Source organism: Lactuca virosa, chromosome 2, assembly GCF_052849685.1.
Source record: "Lactuca virosa cultivar CGN04683 chromosome 2, Lactuca_virosa_CGN04683_v6, whole genome shotgun sequence".
Classification (NCBI taxonomy): Eukaryota; Viridiplantae; Streptophyta; class Magnoliopsida; order Asterales; family Asteraceae; genus Lactuca; species Lactuca virosa.
The window spans coordinates 152,729,687-152,753,143 of record NC_136427.1 but is presented as its reverse complement, the minus strand read 5'-3'; the positions used below and the strand labels follow the sequence as shown (position 1 = coordinate 152,753,143).

Genomic DNA, 23,457 nt, shown 5'->3' with positions numbered 1-23,457 from the left:
GAAAACACTATTTAAAAAAGACAAAATTGCAAAAATGGTCCTTGTGGTATTCATTTTTTTGGGGTTTTAGTCCAAACCCTGACTTTTTTGGCTTCGTAGTCTTTTTGAGCTAGTTTTGTTGTGTTTTTGGTCTCTCTGAATAGTGAAATGACTGTAATACCCTTGGAGTATTTATTTTTCATTTTTCTTTCATTTTTTCTTAAATCTAACACTAATTTATTTATTTTAATAATTAAAAAAATAAGAAGGGGTCCACCTCTCTCTCTCTCTCTCTCTCATCAATCAAGGTTCAGACTGCAACATTCACTCTTCCCTCTTTTGTTTATTGGAAACTCAGATGATGTTCTTCAAACCTCATACAATACTAAACACCAAAATTAGCCCAGATCTTGAACTTAATATTATAAGTCGATGCTTACCAACCATTATATCAAGCATAGAACTTGTTTCGTGTATGAAAGCTTTACAACAACACTTTGAATATTAAAAATTACACCCACAGAGTCAATGGGCACAAGTTTATGATGTTTGTACTTTAGCCATTGTAGTATGTACAAGATAACCCAGATTCACATTTTTTCCCATTAGAATCTCTTTTAAAATTTGAAAGGAAATGGAATTGCCATAAGTACATTATTGATTGAAACATTGATTTATGGAACCTGAAACTCGATTTCCCCATCATCTTCATTATTAGCTCCTAACAAGACCATTATCAGCTACCGATTATCACTATCTTCGTCCCTTGTTCTCGCTTGTTTGTGACCCCATCTGCAGATCAGAGTAACGAGGAGGAATAAGACATGTCATCATCTTCGTGATCTCTTTCTGGTGATAGAATCTCCCGTAACAGAAGTAGATCGAATGTGATGGGTTGTTTGTTGTCCATATATGAGAGTAGCGAAGTAGAGAGAAGGGTGGTTGCGAGAGAAGAAATCATCAGATTAGGGAGAGAGTGAGTACCATCTTCTTCCCCATCCCTTCTTGTTTTTCCTCCCTTGAATTCGAAAGTTCCTCAATCTTGAAGATGATTACTAGATTCATGTTGGTCTAGTGATTTTAGGTATTTGAGTTTGGGGAAGAAAGATGTATGGGTAAGAGAGATGATATCCACGTTTGTGTGTAAGAGAGAGAGAGAGAGAGAGAGAGAGAGAGAGAGAGAGAGAGAGCTAAATTAATTAACTATTTTCTTTTTCCTTTAAATTAAAATGAAAAAACATAAAAAAATATATCAGAAAAGGCATTTTAGTCTTTTCAGTTTTCCGAGGGACCAAAATCACAAGCAAACTAGCTCAAAAGGACCACGAAGCCAAAAAAGTCGGAGTTTGGACTAAAATACTAAAAAAATCATACCACGGGGACCATTTTTGCAATTTTGTCTTTAAAAAACATAATCATGACATGCTATCTATCATTATCATGTGGATTCAGTTTCTATTAAAATTTTAAGCTCTTCAAAGCTCTAAAAGATGTAAAACATAAACACGAATTAACAATACTCACAAGGAACAAATTCAAAGTCTTGCCATATGTGATTTAGTAAAGAATATCATCAGATACTGAAACAAACCAAAACCAAGTATTGAGAAAAATCCACAGTTATAAAACTCAAAACATAAATAAATAACTACAAAATTTAATTCCCTGCTTTTAAAAAAGCAGAGACCTCGAATCTCTAAATGGAACTTGAATCAGTCAGATGTTGTTTTCTTGGATTTTTGAATATTTTTCTTCCTTGTCTTGAGAGTATCCACACTTGCCTTTTTCCTTTCTTGCGAAATCTGAACACAAATAAACACAAGTTAAATAAACAAAACATATTATGTCCTTCTTCTTTTTCTTAATATAATAATAATAAATAAATGAAAAGTAAAGTTACCTTCATGGCTTCATAAAGTCTCCTCTTTTTACGTGACATGGCAACCTTTGACATGTTGTCATTATCATCAGCAAACTGCTTCAGATTTCCATCATCTTCTATTTCTTCTTCTTCATCATCATCAACATTCTTATCCTTCTTCTTCTTCTTGCTCTCTTTAGGTGTAGTGGGTGTGTTTGTGTGTGCCTTCCCTTCCAGTTCCTCTTTTAGTTCCTCATGATACTGCGCTTGAAAAACCTCCATCTGCATCCCCAAAAGGGCAAAATCGTCATTTTACACATGTTCGTTCAACCCCATCCGATTTTTTACTTAATGAGCTTTATTGGATTAAGCACACTAAAACTGATGAATATTGTAAACAAGTTTTTGTAATGCAAGGGTATAATGGTCATTTGTCAATCAAGAAAACAAAATACAAATTTTTTTATCATTATCCATTCAGTCATTGGCATGTGAGGCATAATGAAACAGGGACGAAGAAGGAAGAAAGAAAGATTGTTTTGGGGACCAAAGTGGAAAGGATGACTAAAGTACAAGGACCAAAAATGTAAATTTAAACCTTTCGTTTTCTTTCAGCAGCTTCTTTGGCTTTAGCACGATCAATGATGCCTTCAGCAAGGAGATTTTGGGCATTATCAAGATCATCTTGTTCGCCACCTGGCATTGGGAGGATCTCTTTTCTAGCAGCAGCTTGAAGCCTTTTAATGGTCTCTGCATACTCAGGTACATACCCTTCTGCTTCATTGTCCACAAATGGAGACAAATGTGGTGGAAGAACCCTGAATTACACACAATGTTCAGAATACATAACTCGAATGAGAAAATTTTACATTTTTGGTCCCTGGATATCGTTGATCATCTCAATTTTGGTCCCAAAAAAGTTTTCTATTAACATTCTTGGTCTTTGTTCTTGCTCCAAGTAAAATCACTATACTTTTAGGATTAAAATTGCAGAAATCAGGGACCAAAATAGTCATTTTACTTGGAACAGGGACTAAAAATGTTACAAGAACCTGTAATAAGGACCATAACTGAAAAGAGAATTTTTTAGGACCAAATTGCAAAAATCAGCTACACTCAAGGACCAAGAATGTCTGATTTAATTTGAACAAGGAACAAAAACGTTTCAAGAACCTCAAATAAGGACTAAATCTGAAAAAATACATTTTTCGGGACCAAAGTTGCAAAAATCAGCTATACTCCGGATTTTAATTGGAAAAGGGACCAAAACTGTTTACAAGAAACCTCAAATAAGAACCAAAATTGTAATAGAAATCATTTTGGGACCTTATTTGCAAAAATCAGCTATACTCTGGGACCAAAAATAGTCATTTTACTTTGTACAAGTAACAAAAACATTACAAGAACCTGAAACAAGGGCTAGAATTGTTAAATAACGCTTTTTGGGACCAAAAATGTAAAAGAACACTTTTTGAGGACCAAAACTGCAAAAATCAGCCATACTCTAGGACCAAAGATGGTCATTTTTGTGAAAAGAAACCAAAAACATTACAACGAGCCACAAATAAGGCCCAAAATTGTGATAGAAAACTTTTGAGGACCAAAATTGCAAAAATCATCCACTCAGGAACCAAAAATGTAATTTACTCTATTAAGAATTAATTTTAAAAAGTGGGTGTTTACTAAAACTTACTTCCCAACCATATACTCTTCAGTTGGTAGTATAACACGTGCATTTATGCAATCAATGACCCATTGTGGCTGTATATAATCTCTTGAAATAAACCTGTGACTTTGAGTTGGCCTATCAACAATCTACAAAAAAAATAATAATAATAATAATTAATAAGAAACACATAAAACAATTTCTTATAATATAATAACAAATAAAATACCTGATAATTAATGCTCTGGTTGGATTCCTCAAATGGAGCTCCATCTCCCTCCCATGACACCACACCACCAAATGCAGTAATTACAAAAAGCAATGATTCTCTTGGAACCTGTAAAAAAATTAACAAACTTTAATAAGATGTAAGAATTAATAAATTATAAAAAAAAGATTTGACTTTATTTACCTCACGACTCAAGAAGAATGTCATGTCTTTGAAAAGGGTTTTACATGCAGTTGTTTCTTCATCATCTTCATTTTCATCAGCAGTGTTTTCAACAAGATGCATTAATGCACCAGGTTCATTAGCAGGAAGTTGGTTTTGAAGTTGAGCTAATCTAAGTTCAGATTCTTCATCATTTGCTCCATCTTTTTTGTCTTTAGCATCAACATACCTTGTCAAAGCATATAAATCTGCAAAAAGTATCAAGATTTATGTAATTTAATACACCATGTTCATTGATAATTTACCATATGATAGAAAAATCATACCTGCAGCTAAAGCTTTCAATCGAGGATCAAGAATAGGTGGATATTTCAAATTAATTGAATTGTAGAGTCTGAGATTAACAAATCCAAGAAGAGTCTGCATATTTAATCATGTTATATGTAAGTAAAGAGTTAAAACAAATGATAAAGCAGATAGAAAATATTCATAAGATTGATTATCACAAACCTCATAGAATTCCAAGAATGTAAGCATGATCTTGTAATCAACATCTTGAGGCATTACTTGTTGTAGTGCATGAGGAGTCAACCATGTGATTTTCTGCCCTTCAACCTCAGCCTGAAAAGGGCAGATAAGTAAATTTACATTCTACATAACATCAGATTTGTATATGTGATGATTTCTCTACCTGGTAATATATGCCTTTCACAGATATGAAAGCCTTTCGCAATTTATGTGTGCGAGAGACATATGCTTGCCACTCAAGACTCAACCTAAAGAAACATATAAAACATTAAGATATAAAATCGGATAAAAACAAAGGTCAACTTTAAATTTCAAAATATGGGAACACAATCGCACATACCCTCTACAGTTATGGATTCTTTCTGCTTGAATGTTTTCCCTTTCTATAGCAGGTAATGCAGCAAAAAGATGCACCATGGTGAGGCCATCATCCAAATCTCTTAATGCATCAATGAACTTTGGATACCTGAAGTCAAATTTGTAAAAAGTAAGGACATAATAGGGAAATGCAACAAAAAATGGTATATAACTTTGGATATAGTCATACTAACCTCTCTCTGATAAGCATATCAAGTGTGTATGAAGGTTTGCGTGTCAAGAGGCGTTCAGCAAGATCTTTGTTCTTCTTAGACATTGCTTTCTTTACCTTTTTCTCATATGCTCTCATCTCACGAAACTTGTCAAGAAGTGGCTCATGTTTAAGAAACAAAATATCTTTCATGTGATAATAGGTATGGTGGTTTCCCTTCACCTTCTTCTTCGGGTCCCGAGGAAACACACCTTTGAAGATACATAATCTCCTATTGAATCAAAAACAACCAAAACATTTAGATTATTAGTATACATAATTGAAAATACATAGCATGTTATGGCTGAATACTCAAACGTATAGATATCAAATACAACAGAAAAGAGTAACAATTCAAATCCACTCTATTAGATATTTTGCTTTTATGTCAATAAGACCCTTCATGGTACTAAATGACATCAAATTAGGGTTCTGGACTTCTTATCACTTCAAACTAGGGTTCTGGACTTCTTATCTCAAATTCTCCCCTTTAATGCTCGTTGAAGATAAATCAATACGTTCCACAACGAAAACTTGTTTCAAATTCTTCGTTTTACACCCTCATTCAAAACACTCGATATGAATATACATTTAACTACGCGAGCATCGATTGTAAATTCAAACATTGAGCTTTTCTGCTTCTTATCTCAGCTCATAAACATACGCCAAGCTTCAAAGCAAATTAATACCTGAACACGGAAAGACTGACTTGCAGGTACTTAACGGCCTGAGACCTGGTGATGTATCTGGCGGCGTTCCCTTCCTTCTTCTTCCCCTGCAAAACACAAGTAAAAACGCAACATAAAAAACAGATTCTTCCGTTTAAGGAATTACTTGTAAGTTTCGTTTGAAACTTACTGGAGGCCTGTAATGTTTAGGCATAGCTGCTAGCAGTCACGAATCTGCTTCTAGGAAAGACGGTGAGGTGCTCCGGTGAACGGTGCCTTTCTCTGAAAAGGGAAAGGGAGGCTGTGGGTGGCCGAAGTTCGGCGAGGAAGAAAGGGAGGCTGTATGTTCTTGGGTCAGTGAAACTATATATCTTAGGGTTTTCATTTTTTAAAATTAATATTATATATTATATTATATTATATATTGGTAAAGTCGGTAGGGTGGAATGGATCGATATTTACCTCCTTTAACTTTCAGAAATGATATTTTCTACCCTTGTCTTTTTATAACTTTCAGAAATAACATTTTTTATTTTTTACTTTGTAAAATATCATTTTTCGTCCTTTAACTTTGAATTTTTAAAATGTGAGTTACACCTTCATTATTTAACCCTAGTATATGTCACTTTCAACCTCTTTATTTTCTAAAATTTGGTGTTTAACCCAAAAAAAAACTATTTGTTTTTCTGATGTATATGTCAGTATAAATTAGAGTTTATATATGTTTCGATATAATTTTTTTTAACGTTTCCGTGCTTATTTTTATGTGTGTTACCTACAAATGAGTCGAGTCATATATAATATATTTTTGATTATTTAAATTTTTGTTCGTTAACTTAAAAAAATCTTACTTATTTATTTTTATGTACGTATAATTACAGTGTTTTTTTACGTTTTAGTGATTATTTTTATATACGTTTCCTATGTATAAATTTAGTCGCATATAATACATTTAATTTCGACGGTATATATTGGAGTTAGTCAGTTGTACCGACCTTATATATTAATCTACCAACAAATGTAACTGTAGCTAACTTTTATCAAATATAATCGTTAAAATTCAACTTAGAATACGGATTAATATTGTCGCAACGCACGGCGGGAAAAATTCTAATGTGTAATTATTATTAAAACTGATACAGTATATTATTGTGGTTTTCAAACCTTACGGTTTTAGTTTTTGATCCATATAAAATGATTTTATTACCTTTATATAATTGAATTTGGCTTTTTCATTATATAATAAGTTGTTTAGTATTATAGGAATAAATTTTGACCCACCACCCCACCCCCACCCTATCGTCCCGACCTTATCCTTCACAAACAGTCCACCATTTCTAGATCATTGGTCACCAACTTCATCTACCATAACCAAAACTTTGGTCCCCCTCTCCTCCTCATGCAACAGGATTGTAAAAGAACAAACATTAAAACATGTAGCAAATCATCTATTAAAAGCCTTAACCAACAACAACCATAAGGTGTATGTACATTTGTAGATCAACTTATAGATGTTCATGTAAAGACAATGTTCAAGCAAAGACACCTCCACAGTTATCCACACGAGCAACCAAAGACATCAAGTATATACACTTTTACATTTTTTTTCTCTCACAAGGGTTTCCACAAAATCATTTATTTGGTTGCTTTTTATTTTCACCTGCTTCAACCCTAGCTAGTTTATTATTACAACAAATGTTTAGTAAGGTATTTGATAAAACCAATTTTTTCCTCATGTAAAACCGACCTCTTTTACATGTTTTGCTTTAAAATTGTGATTTTCTCATATAAATTTGATCTTACTTTTTTTCAACATGATACAGTGATAATCTTTTACTACTTTATTGTTGATGTTTCTTTTTTCGTGTAAAATGTTTTCTGTTATTTTTTCTAAATTTCACACTGAACAGTACTAGACAAACTTTCTAAGGTAACTTTTAACAAGTCAAAAGACAACAACTTTTATCTCATTAACATCATTTACAAACTCGATCCAACTTTTATCATGTACAACAAATAAGAACAAGTGAACCCATAACAAAATGGCAAAGAAAGTTCAATCAGGTGCATTCAGATCTGGATGTTTTACATGATCCTAATAACACAACCATAACCTTACTATAGTTACAATTACATCCAACTAATACAACAAATCATATAAATGAAAAGATTAAACCTACAAACACAAAAAATAAAATAAAAATGAAGGGCATATTCAAATATGCACATACCCACGTCATTCTTTAGTGGTGTGTGTTGTATGTTCTTCAGACTTAGCATTTACTGGACACATAGATGCATATTTACAGAGCCTACATTTCCATCTTTCATCCTCAAGAACATAATTAGCTTCTCTTTCACCCTTCCAGAATTCAATACTTGACTTAATTTGACCCGTGACCCAATCAGAATCATATAAATATTGGTTTTCGCCTATCAAAGATTGATCTTTTTGGTACTCGTATCTATCCCCATTGATTAAAAAAAACAATTTTATCAAATATAACTTGGAAGAATATGCGAATTAGATCTTTAAAATTTAATTTTTATAAAAAAAAATACTACCAACTTACCTTAACAAAAGCTCATTGTGAGCTTTGGGCAGCTTGGAACAGATATATTGGTATTGTGTTAGTATGTCATGAAGTGTCTGCAACCACATCAAAGTTAATAAAACGATTGATTGAAGCTCGTTTAATCATAAAGAGAAAAAAGACGAAAGTGGCCCTAATGGGTAGCTAAAAGATAACCTTTTTTTGTAAAAAACAGAAAAGAAAAGAAAAAGGACAAAATTACCTGAGCCTGGACACCTGCTTGAATAGCACTTTCTTGGATTTCTTTGGATAAAACGTAATTGGGATTTAAGAAAAATGATTTTAAAAATTGTGAAGTAGGAAATGGATTAGCAACTAGATTATCCCAAAGGTATTTATAGCACATTAATTGAAGCCTTCCGTTTCTTTGTTGGGGTTCAGAAGGAAGATTGTCTTGTGAACGGGTTTTTGTTTCCACCAATGTTGGAACATGTCTATTTTCCATTATTGTTGTCTCCCGAATTTCATCAATAACTCCAACCACACATACACCTTCCACAAACCCTAATCTGTTTGAAGCAAACATAACGCGATAAATTAAGTGCCAAATGTTTGTCTAGAATAGAAGTAACAAAAGAAATATAAAGATTAAAGAGTTACTCAGGCTTTTACATTGGCAACTCGCGTGTTAATCCTTCAAGAAATAATTGATTAGTACCATGTATGAAATTAATGAATTTCAAAGCCCATCGTTCTTCAGATGATCTTATAAGCACTTCTACTGTTGTTATAACCTGTTAACATATCACTCAAAATGATATAATGAAGAATGCAAATGGAAATTAATCATTTTAAAATGCTTAAGGTACCTCTGCTTCAAGTACTGCATGACGAGCACTTCCTGCTTTCATGGCTTTACTAGCTTTAGGCTTTCCACGAAGAAGAAAGAACTCCTGCTGCTTTTCACACCATTCCTAAAGCAAAAAAGCAACAGAAATTTGTTGGATTCATGACAAAAATCACTGTAACTGATAAAAAAAAGACACCGAAGATGGTGAAATTCACATAAAATCTACCAAATTTCGGTACAATATCACACACATATACATAAAGAATGCAAAAAGAAACACATACTCATGTCTAATGACAGATTCTGGTTTTATTAAGCATGAAACAAAACCTAGGATGGCTGGTTTTGAAAGAACCAAATACCCATCAACAAGCAACTTCATCAACCAGTTTTGAATAACTAATTTGCTAGAAAGCAGGGAATTTGACATAAGAGGAGAAAGTAAAAAACCTAATTGATAGAAAGATTAATGAAAGAACCCATTACCGTAGACGTGATATCAGTAACGAACAGTCCCGTTTTCCTTCTGAAACGATACAACAACGATTCAGTGAACTTTTTCTTCTTTTGGATTCTCCTGATTCCATTTCCATCTTCGATATCGCCCACGCAGTTGCGTTTCGAAAGCAAGGTAATTGACGTAACAGGCGGAGGATTACGGTGGACGCGGAGGGAAGTGGAAGAGGAGCGGGATGCGAAAGCGAAAGAGAAAGCGGCTTCGATTAGTGACATTTCTTCGTCGCTGACGATCTCTGTCGGGATCTGAGGCGGTGGGGATGATGAGATTTGGGGGGTTTCGATGGGAATTGGGGGAGTCGGCGGGCCGATAACTTCGGGAGCAGATTCAAATCCTACTTCGGTGGCCATTCTCGAAAAATGATCGTCAGAACTGGCGACCAACGCGGCAGTAAAAAGAAGCAAGAAACATGTTTTTCTTGCGACTTCCTGTGGAAGCTTTGAGCCTTTGAGTTCTATTTTGGGGAAAAAAAATTAGAATGGGGTTATTTTTTTAATGTATTATTAATCCTTAACTTATTGTTTTTGTTAAACACACATCATTATTAGCACGTAAAATCGTTTTTTTTTTTTTTGAAATGCACCTACAACAACATCTCCGGCCAACATGGCTTTTCCGACGAATTGCCCTTCCCATCTAAAATTTATTTTGGTCATGTATATTCTATGTATATATAAGATTTCACTTGAACTCATCTAAAATTTCCGACGAATTGCCCTTCCCATCTAATTGCACATCTCGTACTCATAGTTTAGTCTCTCTCTTTCATGTGTTTTTTTTTCTTGAAGGGGTTATAAACCTAGATCTAGATCTTAAGCACAGACCAGGAACTCAATTTTCAGATCCTACTAAACTTCCTCAAATTTGCTGAACAACCAAAACTTGTGGACGACATGATCTGTGTTTGAAGAACTTTACATGAACATCCCAAACTTGGATATGTGGAAATTGAAACAATTACGCTTATTCGAATAAAACTTTATAGATTAGGAATCAATTATAAACCGAAGTTGTTAGGTTTTATCGGCGTCCATAACACATTGATGTCTTACTTGCTATCCAAACATATATATATATATATATATATATATATATATATATATATATATATTGTGTCAAATGACTAAATGATAACTATAAACAATGCCTCATTTGCATGCAAGACTAGCTATCTTGTATGTGTATTTTGTGAGTGGATACATCATTCTAGTTATAACTTAGAAGTTTATTGCATTGCATATGAGCATTCTTTGTTTGAAATTGTTAGGTTTTATCGGGGTCCATAACACATTGATGTCTTACTTGCTATCAGAGCATATATATATATATATATATATATATATATATATATATATATATATATATATATATATATATATATATATATATATATAGGTTTAGATTCTATGGAAAACAAAAAACCCTAAAAATCATAAAAATGCATAAAAAAATACTTAGAGATCATAAAACTTTTTTTTTTTTGAATTTTTTTTATTAAAAATCACAGCCTTTTCTTAAATTTCGTTGAAAAAAAAATCAATATTTTTTGTATAATTTTTTTTTTCAAAATTTTTTTCAACGAATTTGTATAGAAAGCTGCGATTTTTTCAAAAAAAAAATTTGTGATCTCTAAGTATTTTTTTATGCATTTTTATGATTTTTATGGTTTTTTTGTTTTCCAAATAACCCTTCCCTATATATATATATATATATATATATATATATATATATATATATATATATATATAGTGTCAAATGACTAAATGATAACACTATAAACAATGCCTAATTTGCATGCAAGACTAGCTATCTTCTATGTGTATTTTGTGAGTGGACACATTATCCTAGTTGTGACTTAGAAGTTTATTGCAATGCATATGAGCATTATTTGTTTGAATATTCTTACATGATGACGATGTGAGACACTTCTCACTTTATGACTATATGACTCGTATGGTTAGACATGTGATATTGATTTGTGAAAAGGATATAAACATATTGCATTACATCTATTCTTTTTATAACTATATTGATGATATTTTGATTATGAATAAATGATTGATAATAACTCATGACTTTTATTTCAGATTACTTGGGGTTTACCACTAACTAAATATTTAAGAGTTTTCAATGAGTTCAAAGACTATCCTAATTTGAGGATGATTTAAGACTTAACTCTTTACCAATAGTTTTACAAATGATTTTTGGGAACTTCTTATTATTCAAGGGGATGTGCCAATTAATTTGACTTCACAAGTGTGAAATATCAACATTACTGCTTTCCCAATGCCTAACATATTTTGACATGTATTTAGGTGGTAGTGGCGAATGAAGACTTAAAAGAGGACTTGAATATTTAGAAAGCTATACTTGTTGTGTGGTTGCTTGAACTTTTATTTAGATATTACAATTGATTATCCATCCTCTAAAGTACTTTTAAATTATTGATCTTTTACGAACAATGACTATGAGACCATATTTCCGTAAATAATGTTTTAAATTTGATTGAAGATTCTTGAAATGATTTAAATCAATTAAATCAAATTAGAGGTGTTTCATTGGTGGTTGCAAGGAGAATTCAAAACCGTAAAAGCAATTAATCCAAAATCGTATTTTCCATTCTATTTTTTTTATCCAAATCGTAGTTTAACATCATTTTCAAGTGTTAAGCTCTTGAGGCAGGTATATTCCCATTTAAATGTTTGAGCTTCTATCAATGGTAAATCACTTCCTAGATTTATCGGTCACAAATTGGTGATAATACTTTATAATCCAATGTATTTAGTAATAACTTATGATGCTCTATTACAATCATTGAAAATTAATCCATATACTTGTTGGATAATGAATTATGAAATTTAGACCGGTGTTTTAAGCCCTAACATTAGTGAGTTACTCCTTGACCTGTTTAAATCTAAATCTGAACATGGATTTAGTACTATAACATAATTAGAAACTTGATTTTAATACTATAAGTTCCATTGATAATGTATAATAATAATAGTTGTTTTTTGTGTTTTGAAACTTGGTTTGCCAATGAAGTTGTGACATCCCTATTTTCACGTCCAGAAAAGACCAGTTGGTTATGCTTATTTAAAAATCAGAGTATCATTTTTTAAGAATAATATTGCGGAATTTGTTCCCATAAAACATGATAATGATGTTATCAAATCATTTCCGAAGAAATGTATTTTATTTATATTAAAATATTTGGGATGTCATTGTCAATACAAAAACATAAGCATAACGAAATATCATAAGCCTTACAGTAGTTAAACTAGTGGCTTAAAACTCCTTGAATCTCTCAGCATAATGTATCTTTAATATCGATAACTATGATACAATAAACTGAGATGGTCGGGTTGCAAAACCTGGTGAGCACATAGGGTTTTCAACACACAACAATATAATTATTATGTTTAATCATCGAACAATTAACCCAATTTTCCATCCTCATTATCTTATTTATCCTTTAGGTTCTACCCTAAGAATCATTTATTCTTCATTTATTTATTCCTAATGAATAGGCACGAAGTCCATCGCTGCCAGGGTTTATCTAACATGCACTAAGTCCATAGCTGCCGATGTTATCTATTAGGCGCAGCTACCATTGTTATCTATTAGGCATAACTGCCAGTGTTATCTATTAGGCACAGTTGCGATTGTTATCTATTAGGCACAACTGCCAATGGGCATAACTACCAATGTTATCTATTAGGCACAGCTGTCAATATTATCCATTAGGCACAACTGCCATGATTTTTAGAGTACATCTGGTGAACACGTAGGTCAAAAACACCTACAGGTTGCGAGTCTGGTAGTGTTCCACTGAACTGTCTAGAATAGTCCATAGTTGTCATCTATACTCTGCTAGATGACTGGATCAACTTTAAAGTCAAGGATTCTCATCATCTTTCACCTCTCATCATCTATATCATCTTTCATCTCTCATCATTCACATACCCATCTTTACCCAATATATTTATAAGTATAAAAATACGTATATTGTTTAAATCACATAAAACATGTATAAATCGTTCATTTAGCATAGATATCAGGAACACATATATTAAACACATATAGCATGTATTATTAAATACTTCATATCTATGTGTAAAATGAAAGTAACTATGCACTCACTTGTTAAAGTGATTATTTGTAACTTGGGCAGTGCTTCGCTTATAACAAATGTCTTTTCCTTTGAAGAAACCTAGTATCATTATCACTAAGTCTTAGTCTACTATTTATTGCGACTAATTATTAGTCTAGATTTATCATTAACTCAAAGTCTACTTCAAGATCTATCAAGTAAGGAACAACCAGGTAGGATCATATCGGAGGTAGGGTCTGTTTAGTATACGAAGTATACTGTTTGGAAATCCCACTTTTGTGACAACCCGAAACTTTTTTTCCGTTATCCTTACCTAGTTTCCGTTTATAAAATTTGGGTTTTTAGTTAATTCCGTCAAATTTCTTAGTTTGGGAAGGACCTTACGTTTTAAATAAATCTGAATTGATTTATTTCCGTTCGCGTTAGTATTATTTTTGGTCTAACGGAATATTCTAAACTCAGTTCGATCGAGTTTCGTATTCAAAATCGATGTTTTCTAAGTCAAAGCATAGCATCCGGGCCAAACAACCCTTCGAAAGGAGCTTACGGCCGCAAACACAGCTTACAGCCGTAAACTCTGTTTACGACCGTAAACCCTGTTCACGACCGTAAACCCTGTTCACGGCCGTAAACCCTCCACCCTACCCCTTGGCCGTAAACTCACCCCTATATAAGGGATGAGTGGCCTTCATTTCTCACTTTACACACTCCAGAAGCTTTCTCTCTCTACTCTCTCTCTCTCTCTCTCTACAAACTTCGAATTCCCTCCAAGATCTTCAAGAAGTAAGTGTTTTTCCACCTTGAATGTTGTTACAAATCCATTTCTAGTGATGAATCCATGTCTCATCTCCTAAATCTCATCTTTTTCTAGATTTTCTCTCTCACCAAGAACACCAAGAACACACACTAGTTCTTGGTGGCTAAAAAACCTCATTTCAAGCTTCCACTACGTAAGTACACTACCCTTAGCTTGTTGGATACAAGAATCACTTGTTAAACATCTAGAAATCGTGACCAGAAGGGTGTTTACGGTCAAGGCAATCTCCCTTGACCGTAAACTCTATTTAAGTGGTGCAAAGTTGCCACAACATCCTCCTAAGCCTAGAAACGAGGCTTAGAACACTTCCAGAAGGCTAGAAAGGACCTTAATACGCCGAAAATCGCACCTTTCTCCAAGTGTTTACGGCCGTAAACTCATGGGCCGTAAATCCATGGACCGTAAACACTTGGGCCGTAAACTCTGTTGGGCCGCAAACCCTTGACCGTACACTCCTGATTACGGCCGCAAACTCCCCTCTTCAATCACATGTGATTCTAACACTTAGTTTTAAGTGTTTCCTAGTCCCTAAGGTGGTTCCCTTCCATAACGAATAGTGTTATGCCCTCACCTAATATATATATGTACTTTTACATGCTAAATAGGATCCGTTTGTGTCCGAGGCTTTATTTGACACTCAGCAATTCCTAGCAACTTACACTCGGATCCCACGTCAAACAGTGAGTTCATACCCCTATGATTTTCCGAGTTTTCATGTTTTCAGGGGGAGAATACAAGCAAAAGTACAAGGACACTTGTGCTCAAGTTATCTTATTTTGCATAAAATAATTATATGTTCAACATGCTTTTAACACAGAAAACCGTTTTACCAAACGATTAAGAAATCAACTCGTAGAAACAGTTTTCAAAACTAAAGCAAGGAACTTGTAAATCTTGTCATAAAATGTGATATTTTATAAAGGATTTATACAAAACATAAACATGATCAATTAGTATAATGACTTGAAATCCCTGTAAGTAGATCAATTATAAAGGATTTATACAAGGAACTTGTAAATCCCTGTAAGTAGATCAATTAGTATAATGACTTGAAATCACTAATAAATCTTGTTTATATGGTCATAATAACGATAATGAACTTAAACACAAGTTAAAGTATGGTAAGCATAACTCACTTACAAGGGGGTTTAGCGAGAAACTGGGCTCTGCGCGAGCAGAACTTCTGAGTCGAAAGTTCTTCTTCTCGAGGCCTTTTGGCGCTCCGGGACTCGCTACTAACACTTAGGAGGTGCTAAAGAAAATGTCTTAGGACCTCGGGGGTTTGGGAGAGAATGGAGTTGAAAGGTGTGAAGAAATGAGTGAATTTTGGCTCTATTTATAGGCAGTCCATGGGTCTCTCATGTCGTGAGACATGCCTCTCACACCGTGAGTCTTGCGTAGGCACCAAGGCTTCGCCTAGTGCTGACACGTGGCGCAGGACGCAGGTAAAACAACCAATTCAAAAAAATTCATAAATTTCGCATACGAGCTCCATTTTTGACGTTCTTTATATCCACACGTAGGTATTTACAAGTACTCATGTTTCAGATCAGCGACGGAGCCAAGGACCACCGGTATCCACCTCTCAACCGCTGTCAACGACGACGAAGCCAGAAGCCGCTGTCGCCGTCGCTTGGTTCTTCCTCCACGGCTCCCGGCGACGGATCTTCTCTCCTCTCCGCTCCGTTCTAATGTTGCATCCCAAGCCACCGGTCGCCTCTGCTACGCCATCCTCGTGCCCTTCTCCAGCCGCCTCGCTGCTAGACTCGATGTCGCGGATAACCGCGGCTGTCGCCGCCTTTCGCGCCGCTGCCACCGCCGGACGTTATGTTGCTATGGTTGTCATCGCCGAGAGCCACCAGGTGGGTGGCTAAACCTTTGAACGGATTCGTTACTGCTGCGTGGTCATGAGCAACCAGAAACCCTCGGGAGCGGGAAGGAAATTCATCGCAGCCACCTGCTGCCGCCATGCGCCACCTGTTGCCGCCTTGCGCCACCACCGGCCACCATAGGGTGGTTGTGTGTATGTTTATGTTGTTTAGTGTATGTGTTTATTTTTAGTTTCAGCATTGTAAAGTGTAAATTACAAATTGAATAATGGAAAGAAACTAAAAACCACCACCTTAGGGTGGTGGCTGCCGCCTCCCTAAGGTGGTCTGTCAGGGAATAAGACCATCTCAAGACAACATATTTCAGACGGAGTAGATGTGATCTTGTTGCGAGGAATTCGTACACCTGTGGATTTTAGGGCTTTGCGAGGAATTCGTACACCTGTGGATTTTAGGGCTTTGCGAAGAGTGGTCACGAATACCCTGGGTAGGCAAGGGTGTGCCCAGGATGGTGACCATGTTACTAGAGTGGTTGGGCGAGTAAGGGAATGGTAAGGAATGATTTCGAGGACGAAATCTAATTTAAGTGGGGGAGAGTTGTAACACCCGTTTCTTTATTAGTTAAATAAATAAGTTAGTGAACGAATGGTAGCCCTAAAATAAACAATTATATATACAGGGTGTTGGTTTCGAGGAGTTAATTGGCATAATTTAGAAGTTGAGGGTTAAAGTGTAAAAGCCAGACTTAATTGGTAAGTAATATTGAAGGCATGGGCTGCTTGGTAACAATTAGGACTTAATATGAAAGGAATTATGGAACCAAGGGATAAAATGTAAATTCTGGATTTATATTGTAAAGAATTATGGAGTTTGGGGTTAAAAAGGTAAACCATGGATTAGTTTTGCAAAGATTCTCAAGGGGGAGGGCTGTTTTAGTAAAATCTAGACTTAATTTGTAAAGGAATTGAAAGGGCAGGGTTTAAATGGTAACTTATAGACTCCTTTTGAAGGGATTTCATGGAGGAGGGGCCGAAATGGTCATTATGGCAAAGATTTGATGGGGGACGGGGTATATAGCTTCATTACCCGTCAAGCCCTAACCCTAAGCCCCTTATGTTGCAGCCGCCATCGTCGGGGTTCTCCAGCCGTCACCCTCCCCATCTTCACTTCCGGTAGCCGCCACCTCCCTCCTACTCATGTTTCCGATCAGCGACGACGCCAAGGACCACCGGTATCCACCTCCTCGTTCGAATGTCGCCGTCTTTCCGGAATCCTCTCAACCGCCGTCAACAACGACGAAGCCGGAAGCCGCTGTCCCCGTCGCTTGGTTCTTCCTCCACGGCTCCCGGCGACGGATCTTCTCTCCTCTCCGCTCCGTTCTCATGTTGCATCCCAAGCCACCGGTCGCCGCTGCTTCGCCATCCTCATGCCCTTCTCCAGCCGCCTCGCTGCTAGACTCGATGTCGCGGATAACCGCGGCTGTCGCCGCCTTTCGCGCCGCTGCCACCGCCGGACGTTATGTTGCTATGGCTGTCATCGCCGAGAGCCACCAGGTGGGTGGCTAAACCTTTGAACGGATTCGTTACTGCTGCGTGGTCATGAGCAACCGGAAACCCTCGGGAGCGGGAAGGAAATTCATCGCAGCCACCTGCTGCCGCCATGCGCCACCTGTTGCCGCCTTGCGCCACCACCGGCCACCATAGGGTGGTTGTGTGTATGTTTATGTTGTTTAGTGTATGTGTTTATTTTTAGTTTCAGCATTGTAAAGTGTAAATTACAAATTGAATAATGGAAAGTAACTAAAAACCACCACCTTAGGGTGGTGGCTGCCGCCACCGGCCGCCGTGTCGGGTGGCGGTGTGCCTTGTTGGATCGTGACTTGTTTGGATATTTGGTCAAAGGGACTAACAAACCCTAATGGTTCTAATGGACCCTAATTGACCCAATAAAACCCTAATGGGCTTAATGATATTCTAGTGGGTCTAATAGGCCAATAAAGCCCTAATGGACCTAAAAGCCCAACAAATTGATAAATGGACTAGTATTTGGTTTGGAAACCCTAATGACGATAAAACCCTAATTTTGAGGATTAATCGGGACACGCACATGGGAATTATTTAATAGTTTGAAATATTCAAATAATAATCATTGGCAAAGATTAATCTAAGCAATATTGGACTTAATGGATTAAGTCCTTAGTGGGTTAAGCCCTTAATGGGTTAAGTAGGAAACTTAACCCTAATCATCATTTTATGTGAAACCCTAATTTCACTTGGGTTTATTGTTGGGACTTTCTATTGGGCCTTGATGATTGGGTTATTAAATGGGCTATCCAAGATCAAGCAAATGGTCTAGAATAATTTAATGGGCCTAAGGTAAGTCCCATGTAAGGGGTTTTGGCCCAATTTGGAAAATTGGGCCATAGATGGGCCATAGTTTGGGCCTTAATGATTATATGATGTTGGGCCTTAGAATGAGACCATGTATAGGCCTAGGCCCAATTTGGAAAATCGGGCCATGTGTTGGGCTTTGATTCCTAATTGACTTTGGGCCTATGGATTTGGGCCTTGGGCTTGAATAAGCCATGCTAGGGGTAATGTAGTAATTACCCAAGGAATATACTTATGGTTATGTAGTGGGACCCAATTATTAATTGGGTGATGTTTGATATTGACAGTTCGAGAATCTGTCATCCAGCAGCTGGGGTTGAGTCTGCGGGACATCAGCAGTGTGGGATTGTGTCTACGGGACTTCAGCAGTGTGAGGTGAGTTACCTTCCAGTAGCGGTGGGTCTACGGCCACAATGTCGGCTCACTAGTAGGAGTTGTATGTTAGATGATTGTCTTTGTGATATTCATCTAGGTTTGCTGCTACCTGTTATGTTTTATGTGCTAGCATGTTATGATGTTATGTGATAGTGGTAGTAGGGGTGAAATAGTCCCCGGTTACCGGTCGATAGGACCGAAGGGGTAATTTAGTACCCAGCCATGCTAGCCAGATTATGATATATGTGATATGATATTATGTGGTAGTAGTAGGGGTGAAATAGTCCCCGGTTACCGGTCGACAGGACCGAAGGGGTAGGCCAGCACCCAGATATGTTAGGCAGTATGTGATTTATGTTTATATGCTAGGGTTTTATGTGGTAGTGGTAGGGGGTGAAATAGTCCCCAGTATCCGGTCGAGAGGACCGAAGGGGAGGCCAGCACCCAGATATGTTAGGCAGTATCCGGTCGAGAGGACCGAAGGGGAGGCCAGCACCCAATTATGCTAGGCAGTATCCGGTCGAGAGGACCGAAGGGGTAGGTCGGGCACCCAGATATGCCTGGCAGTATGTATGATTATATGTATTTGTATGGTATGTGGTATGATGGGGGGACTCACTAAGCTTTGTGCTTACGGTTTACAGTTTTGGTTTCAGGTACTTGTTTTCAATGGAAAGGAGTCGGCTTGATCGCAGCGCATCACACTATGTTTTCCGCACACGAGATCTTTGGGATTACACTCTGATATTATTTTATGATAATATGTTTTGATTAATGACACTTTGGTTTGACACGAGATATTATTATGAATGTTTTTATACTGATGGTTTTATGTAATAACTTATTTAAAAATGAAATTTTTGGCCTTGAATTTTGGGGTGTTACATAATTCTTGACCGATTTTAAATTTAACAGTCTGAAAATATTACACTGTTAAAGACCGTGTAAAATTCATAACTTCTACATACAGACTCCGTTTTCAACTGTCTTTTTATCGTTGAACTCCTATTAATGAGATATTAAATTCTCATTTAGGTCATTTTTGATAAAAATTGACCGATCTAAAATTCGATTTCTGAGCCATATACTGCTACGCTGAAACTTCGAAAAATCATAACTTCCTCTTATGAATTAATATTTGGACGTTCTCTATATGCACGCTCTCGGTTTAATGAATTCTATGACTTTAGTTTAGATTACTAAGGCAAAAAAGTAATTTATCAAAAATTCACTTTTTACGTTACACAGAGCTGTGCCGGTTTAATCGCAAAACTTCGATGAGTCACAATTTCTTCGTTATAAGTCGGATTTCAACGTTCTTTATATTAACGGAATCCTTGTGACATATACTATAACTTTGGTTAAGATTATTTATCCTAAATAAGCTTCTATCAAAAAGTCATTTTTAACGTTATTATCTCTAAATTGACTAGCCAAAATATGCAGGCTTTACAGAAGTTGATTATCTCTTTAATCAATAGGTTAACTAAGTTAATGATATTAATTATAATATTATTACATGTTTAAATTAAGTTTTGAACTAATTTTAATCACCTGTTTGTTGGGTTATGGGGATACAAACAAATAGATAAAGCCACAAAGGCATAATGAAGCAATACAAATAAATCCCAACTCAAGAAAGGATCCAAGTTCAATCAATCTTAAGCAACAAAACACAACACAAAAGATAGATCAAAGAAAACATACCTTGAAGTCTTTGATTAGTTTCTTGCTTACTTTATGGATGTAGAGAACCCAAACCACAACTCCTATTTCGTGATCGCATCCAATATAAGATCCAATAGTACTAGTGTACTAACGATGTAGAAATAGTACTAGTGTACTAACAATGTAGAAATAGTACTAGTATACTAACGATGTAGTCATCTAACAGAGTAAAGGTGATGACCACAAACTAGTCAAGGCAGTACTGTGGGACACAGGCAGGTTCATAAAATGTAGGTGATGAACTACGTGTTCATTTTGATGTACTCTACTTCATACTGACATGTATTGCGGAGAAATACCTGAAACAGAACTGTCAGCAACGATGTTCACGATGATTCTTAAGATAAAGCTTAAGTGATGAATATAAAAGAAAAATGGTATGGGTAATCGGGTTAATTTTTTGATGTGAAATAAATAATTAAACAAATTAATTATATTATTATGGGTTGAAAACTCTATGTACTCACATGTTTCCTAACCTAACCTACTCAGTTTTTTTGTACCACAGGAAACAATACAACGATAATGATGTCTGGACCTGATGAAAGATTCGAGGAAAATATACGATGTTGTAAGGTATGTAATGACTACGTTTATGAAACATTCCAAGTGTTAATAATCAATCAAAAACATTTCTTCAGAAATACTAATAGGTCACACTAACAACAACTTCATACAATTGATTATTTATTAGAAATTGATTTTAATAAATATTCAATAAAACTCTTATAATTAAATTGGAAATTATTTCTTCATGAAAATAATAATTTTCATTAGCAAGTGACATAATATATCATATGGTATGATTTATAATTCGTGTACATTATTTGGACTAGAAAGAGTTTTATCTTTTAGCCAAAAGCAAACTTTATAACTTATAAAAGGCTTGTGAGTTTTTTTTTATATAAAAGTTTGACTTTTTTTAATGTAAAATCCGAAACATGCTTCTAGGAAGAATGTTACGGGATTTTTATTATTTTAAAGAAAAGTATGTGTCTTAAAAGCATGAGGATACAAGTTTGCTTTTGGGGACATATGTGCTTAAAGTGTTAAGACCTAATGGTTAATACTTTCACTTTATGCATATAAATAATAGGCTTGCATTCTTGAAATTTTGCTCATTCCCTCTTCCATTCTAATGGCCGAGAGCTCTCTAGGAGACTCTCTATCTCATCTTTGCTTTGAGTTTTTGAAGGTTACTTGCATATCTTTTGCTCCCTCGAAGTTCATATTGGTTATGAACTTCAAGCTTAAGAGTTTAAGAGTTTTGTACTAGCATCTACATCAAGTTGAGTCATTATTGGTGTCTCAAAGGTTCCACATTTTTCATCAACTTCCAAGCCTCCCAAGAGGACCCAAAGAACTACAAAGGTTGTTATTTATTCACCTCTTCATTGGTTGGTGTTTTAATCTTTCTATAACTTGCAAGAAGATCTTTGGTGGGTATAAAATGTTTATGTTATTTCAAAAATTAAAGTCTTCCGTTGCCGTATTTTTCTAGTTTATGAAACTATTTTTGAACTAAAACATAACAAGTTCCGCATTTACAAAAAGAACACTTTTGTTTTTAAATAAGCATAAAGAAATGGTCTTTTTTCGGACCGTAAAAATGGGGATCTCACACCTTGAGTTCTAATGATTTATTGATAAAATGTTCAAATGATAAAATTCCAATGTCAACCATTCACCTATATTGATTTACATTAGTTTTTATTAGTTTAGAATGTGTTTTGCTTGTCTTAGTTAAATTAGATTATAACACCAAAAGATTAAAATCCCCATTTTACTTTTATTTCCGTTTTACAAGTTCATTATAAAGCCTTCATGCGTGAGTTTGCCCTTGTATACCTTTCTCATGGTAATTGTGTAATGATTCACATACACATAATATGAGCATATGAGGTGGAAATTCCAATGTTGAGATTATGTCTCTATTGATGCTTTTATATGATTTTTTTTAGTTTATAAACATATAATCTCCCACTTTAATCATCATGCTTATCATGTGTTAGGGTTGTTAAAGTTTTCTAATAATCATTAAGAGTTTAAGAAGCTATTAGAACCATGCATGAAACATTAAGATCCTTGACAAAATGCAATGCCTTTATGATAAAAGTTTTGTTGTTTTAGTGCCCAATAAGTATCGCATAGACCGTATGTGGTTCATGTGTAATTCACATGACCCGTGTGGTCTTTAGGAAGGTTTTATACATATGTTCATATCTTAGTCATTTGGGTTCTATTTTGTTTTCTATCACCTCCATTGATACTATAGTGTTAAGCAATGAAAGTTTTGGATCATTACGACTTACGTAAAGTTTAGTAATAATAAATTACATTCTGTCACCATCACTCTCACTGCCTTTAATCCAAGTTTAGTAATAATAATTATTTTCTGTCACCATCCCTCTCACAACCTCTTATCCCTTCCCTTCTGGTGAATATCTCATCCCAATTACTAATCACTCATTCTCTATCAATATCGTCCCTCCACGAAGTATGGGTTGTGTTGGCACAAATGCATCATGATAATTATACCCATATTTTAAGATAAGTTTCATCAAATCCTTATCTATTCTATAAACTAAGTAAAGTTATGAGTAACATCAATCCAAGTACCTGATTCCACATAATGACCTATAAAT

At 35.3% G+C, this 23,457-nt stretch overlaps 2 protein-coding genes across 2 annotated transcripts; both read right to left on the bottom strand.

The window, feature by feature from the left end:
* Positions 1–1,511: 1,511 nt before the first annotated feature.
* Positions 1,512–6,023, bottom strand: LOC145159626 (pescadillo-like protein). The gene is made up of 13 exons (XM_079078644.1): positions 5,852–6,023; positions 5,683–5,768; positions 4,977–5,225; positions 4,766–4,891; positions 4,589–4,673; positions 4,408–4,518; positions 4,224–4,317; positions 3,919–4,145; positions 3,736–3,843; positions 3,534–3,655; positions 2,439–2,658; positions 1,880–2,122; positions 1,512–1,781 (listed from the first exon to the last, which is right to left on the bottom strand). The coding sequence occupies exons 1-13, from the start codon at positions 5,873–5,875 to the stop codon at positions 1,692–1,694; spliced, it is 1,785 nt and encodes a 594-aa protein (XP_078934770.1). The 5' UTR covers positions 5,876–6,023; the 3' UTR covers positions 1,512–1,691.
* Positions 6,024–7,704: 1,681 nt separating this feature from the next.
* LOC145159625 (exonuclease V, chloroplastic-like) lies at positions 7,705–10,003 on the bottom strand. The gene is made up of 6 exons (XM_079078643.1): positions 9,532–10,003; positions 9,065–9,169; positions 8,868–8,989; positions 8,458–8,764; positions 8,235–8,311; positions 7,705–8,126 (listed from the first exon to the last, which is right to left on the bottom strand). Exons 1-6 carry the CDS (start codon positions 9,910–9,912, stop codon positions 7,898–7,900), a joined length of 1,221 nt encoding a protein of 406 aa, XP_078934769.1. The 5' UTR covers positions 9,913–10,003; the 3' UTR covers positions 7,705–7,897.
* Between the last annotated feature and the right edge of the window lie 13,454 nt (positions 10,004–23,457).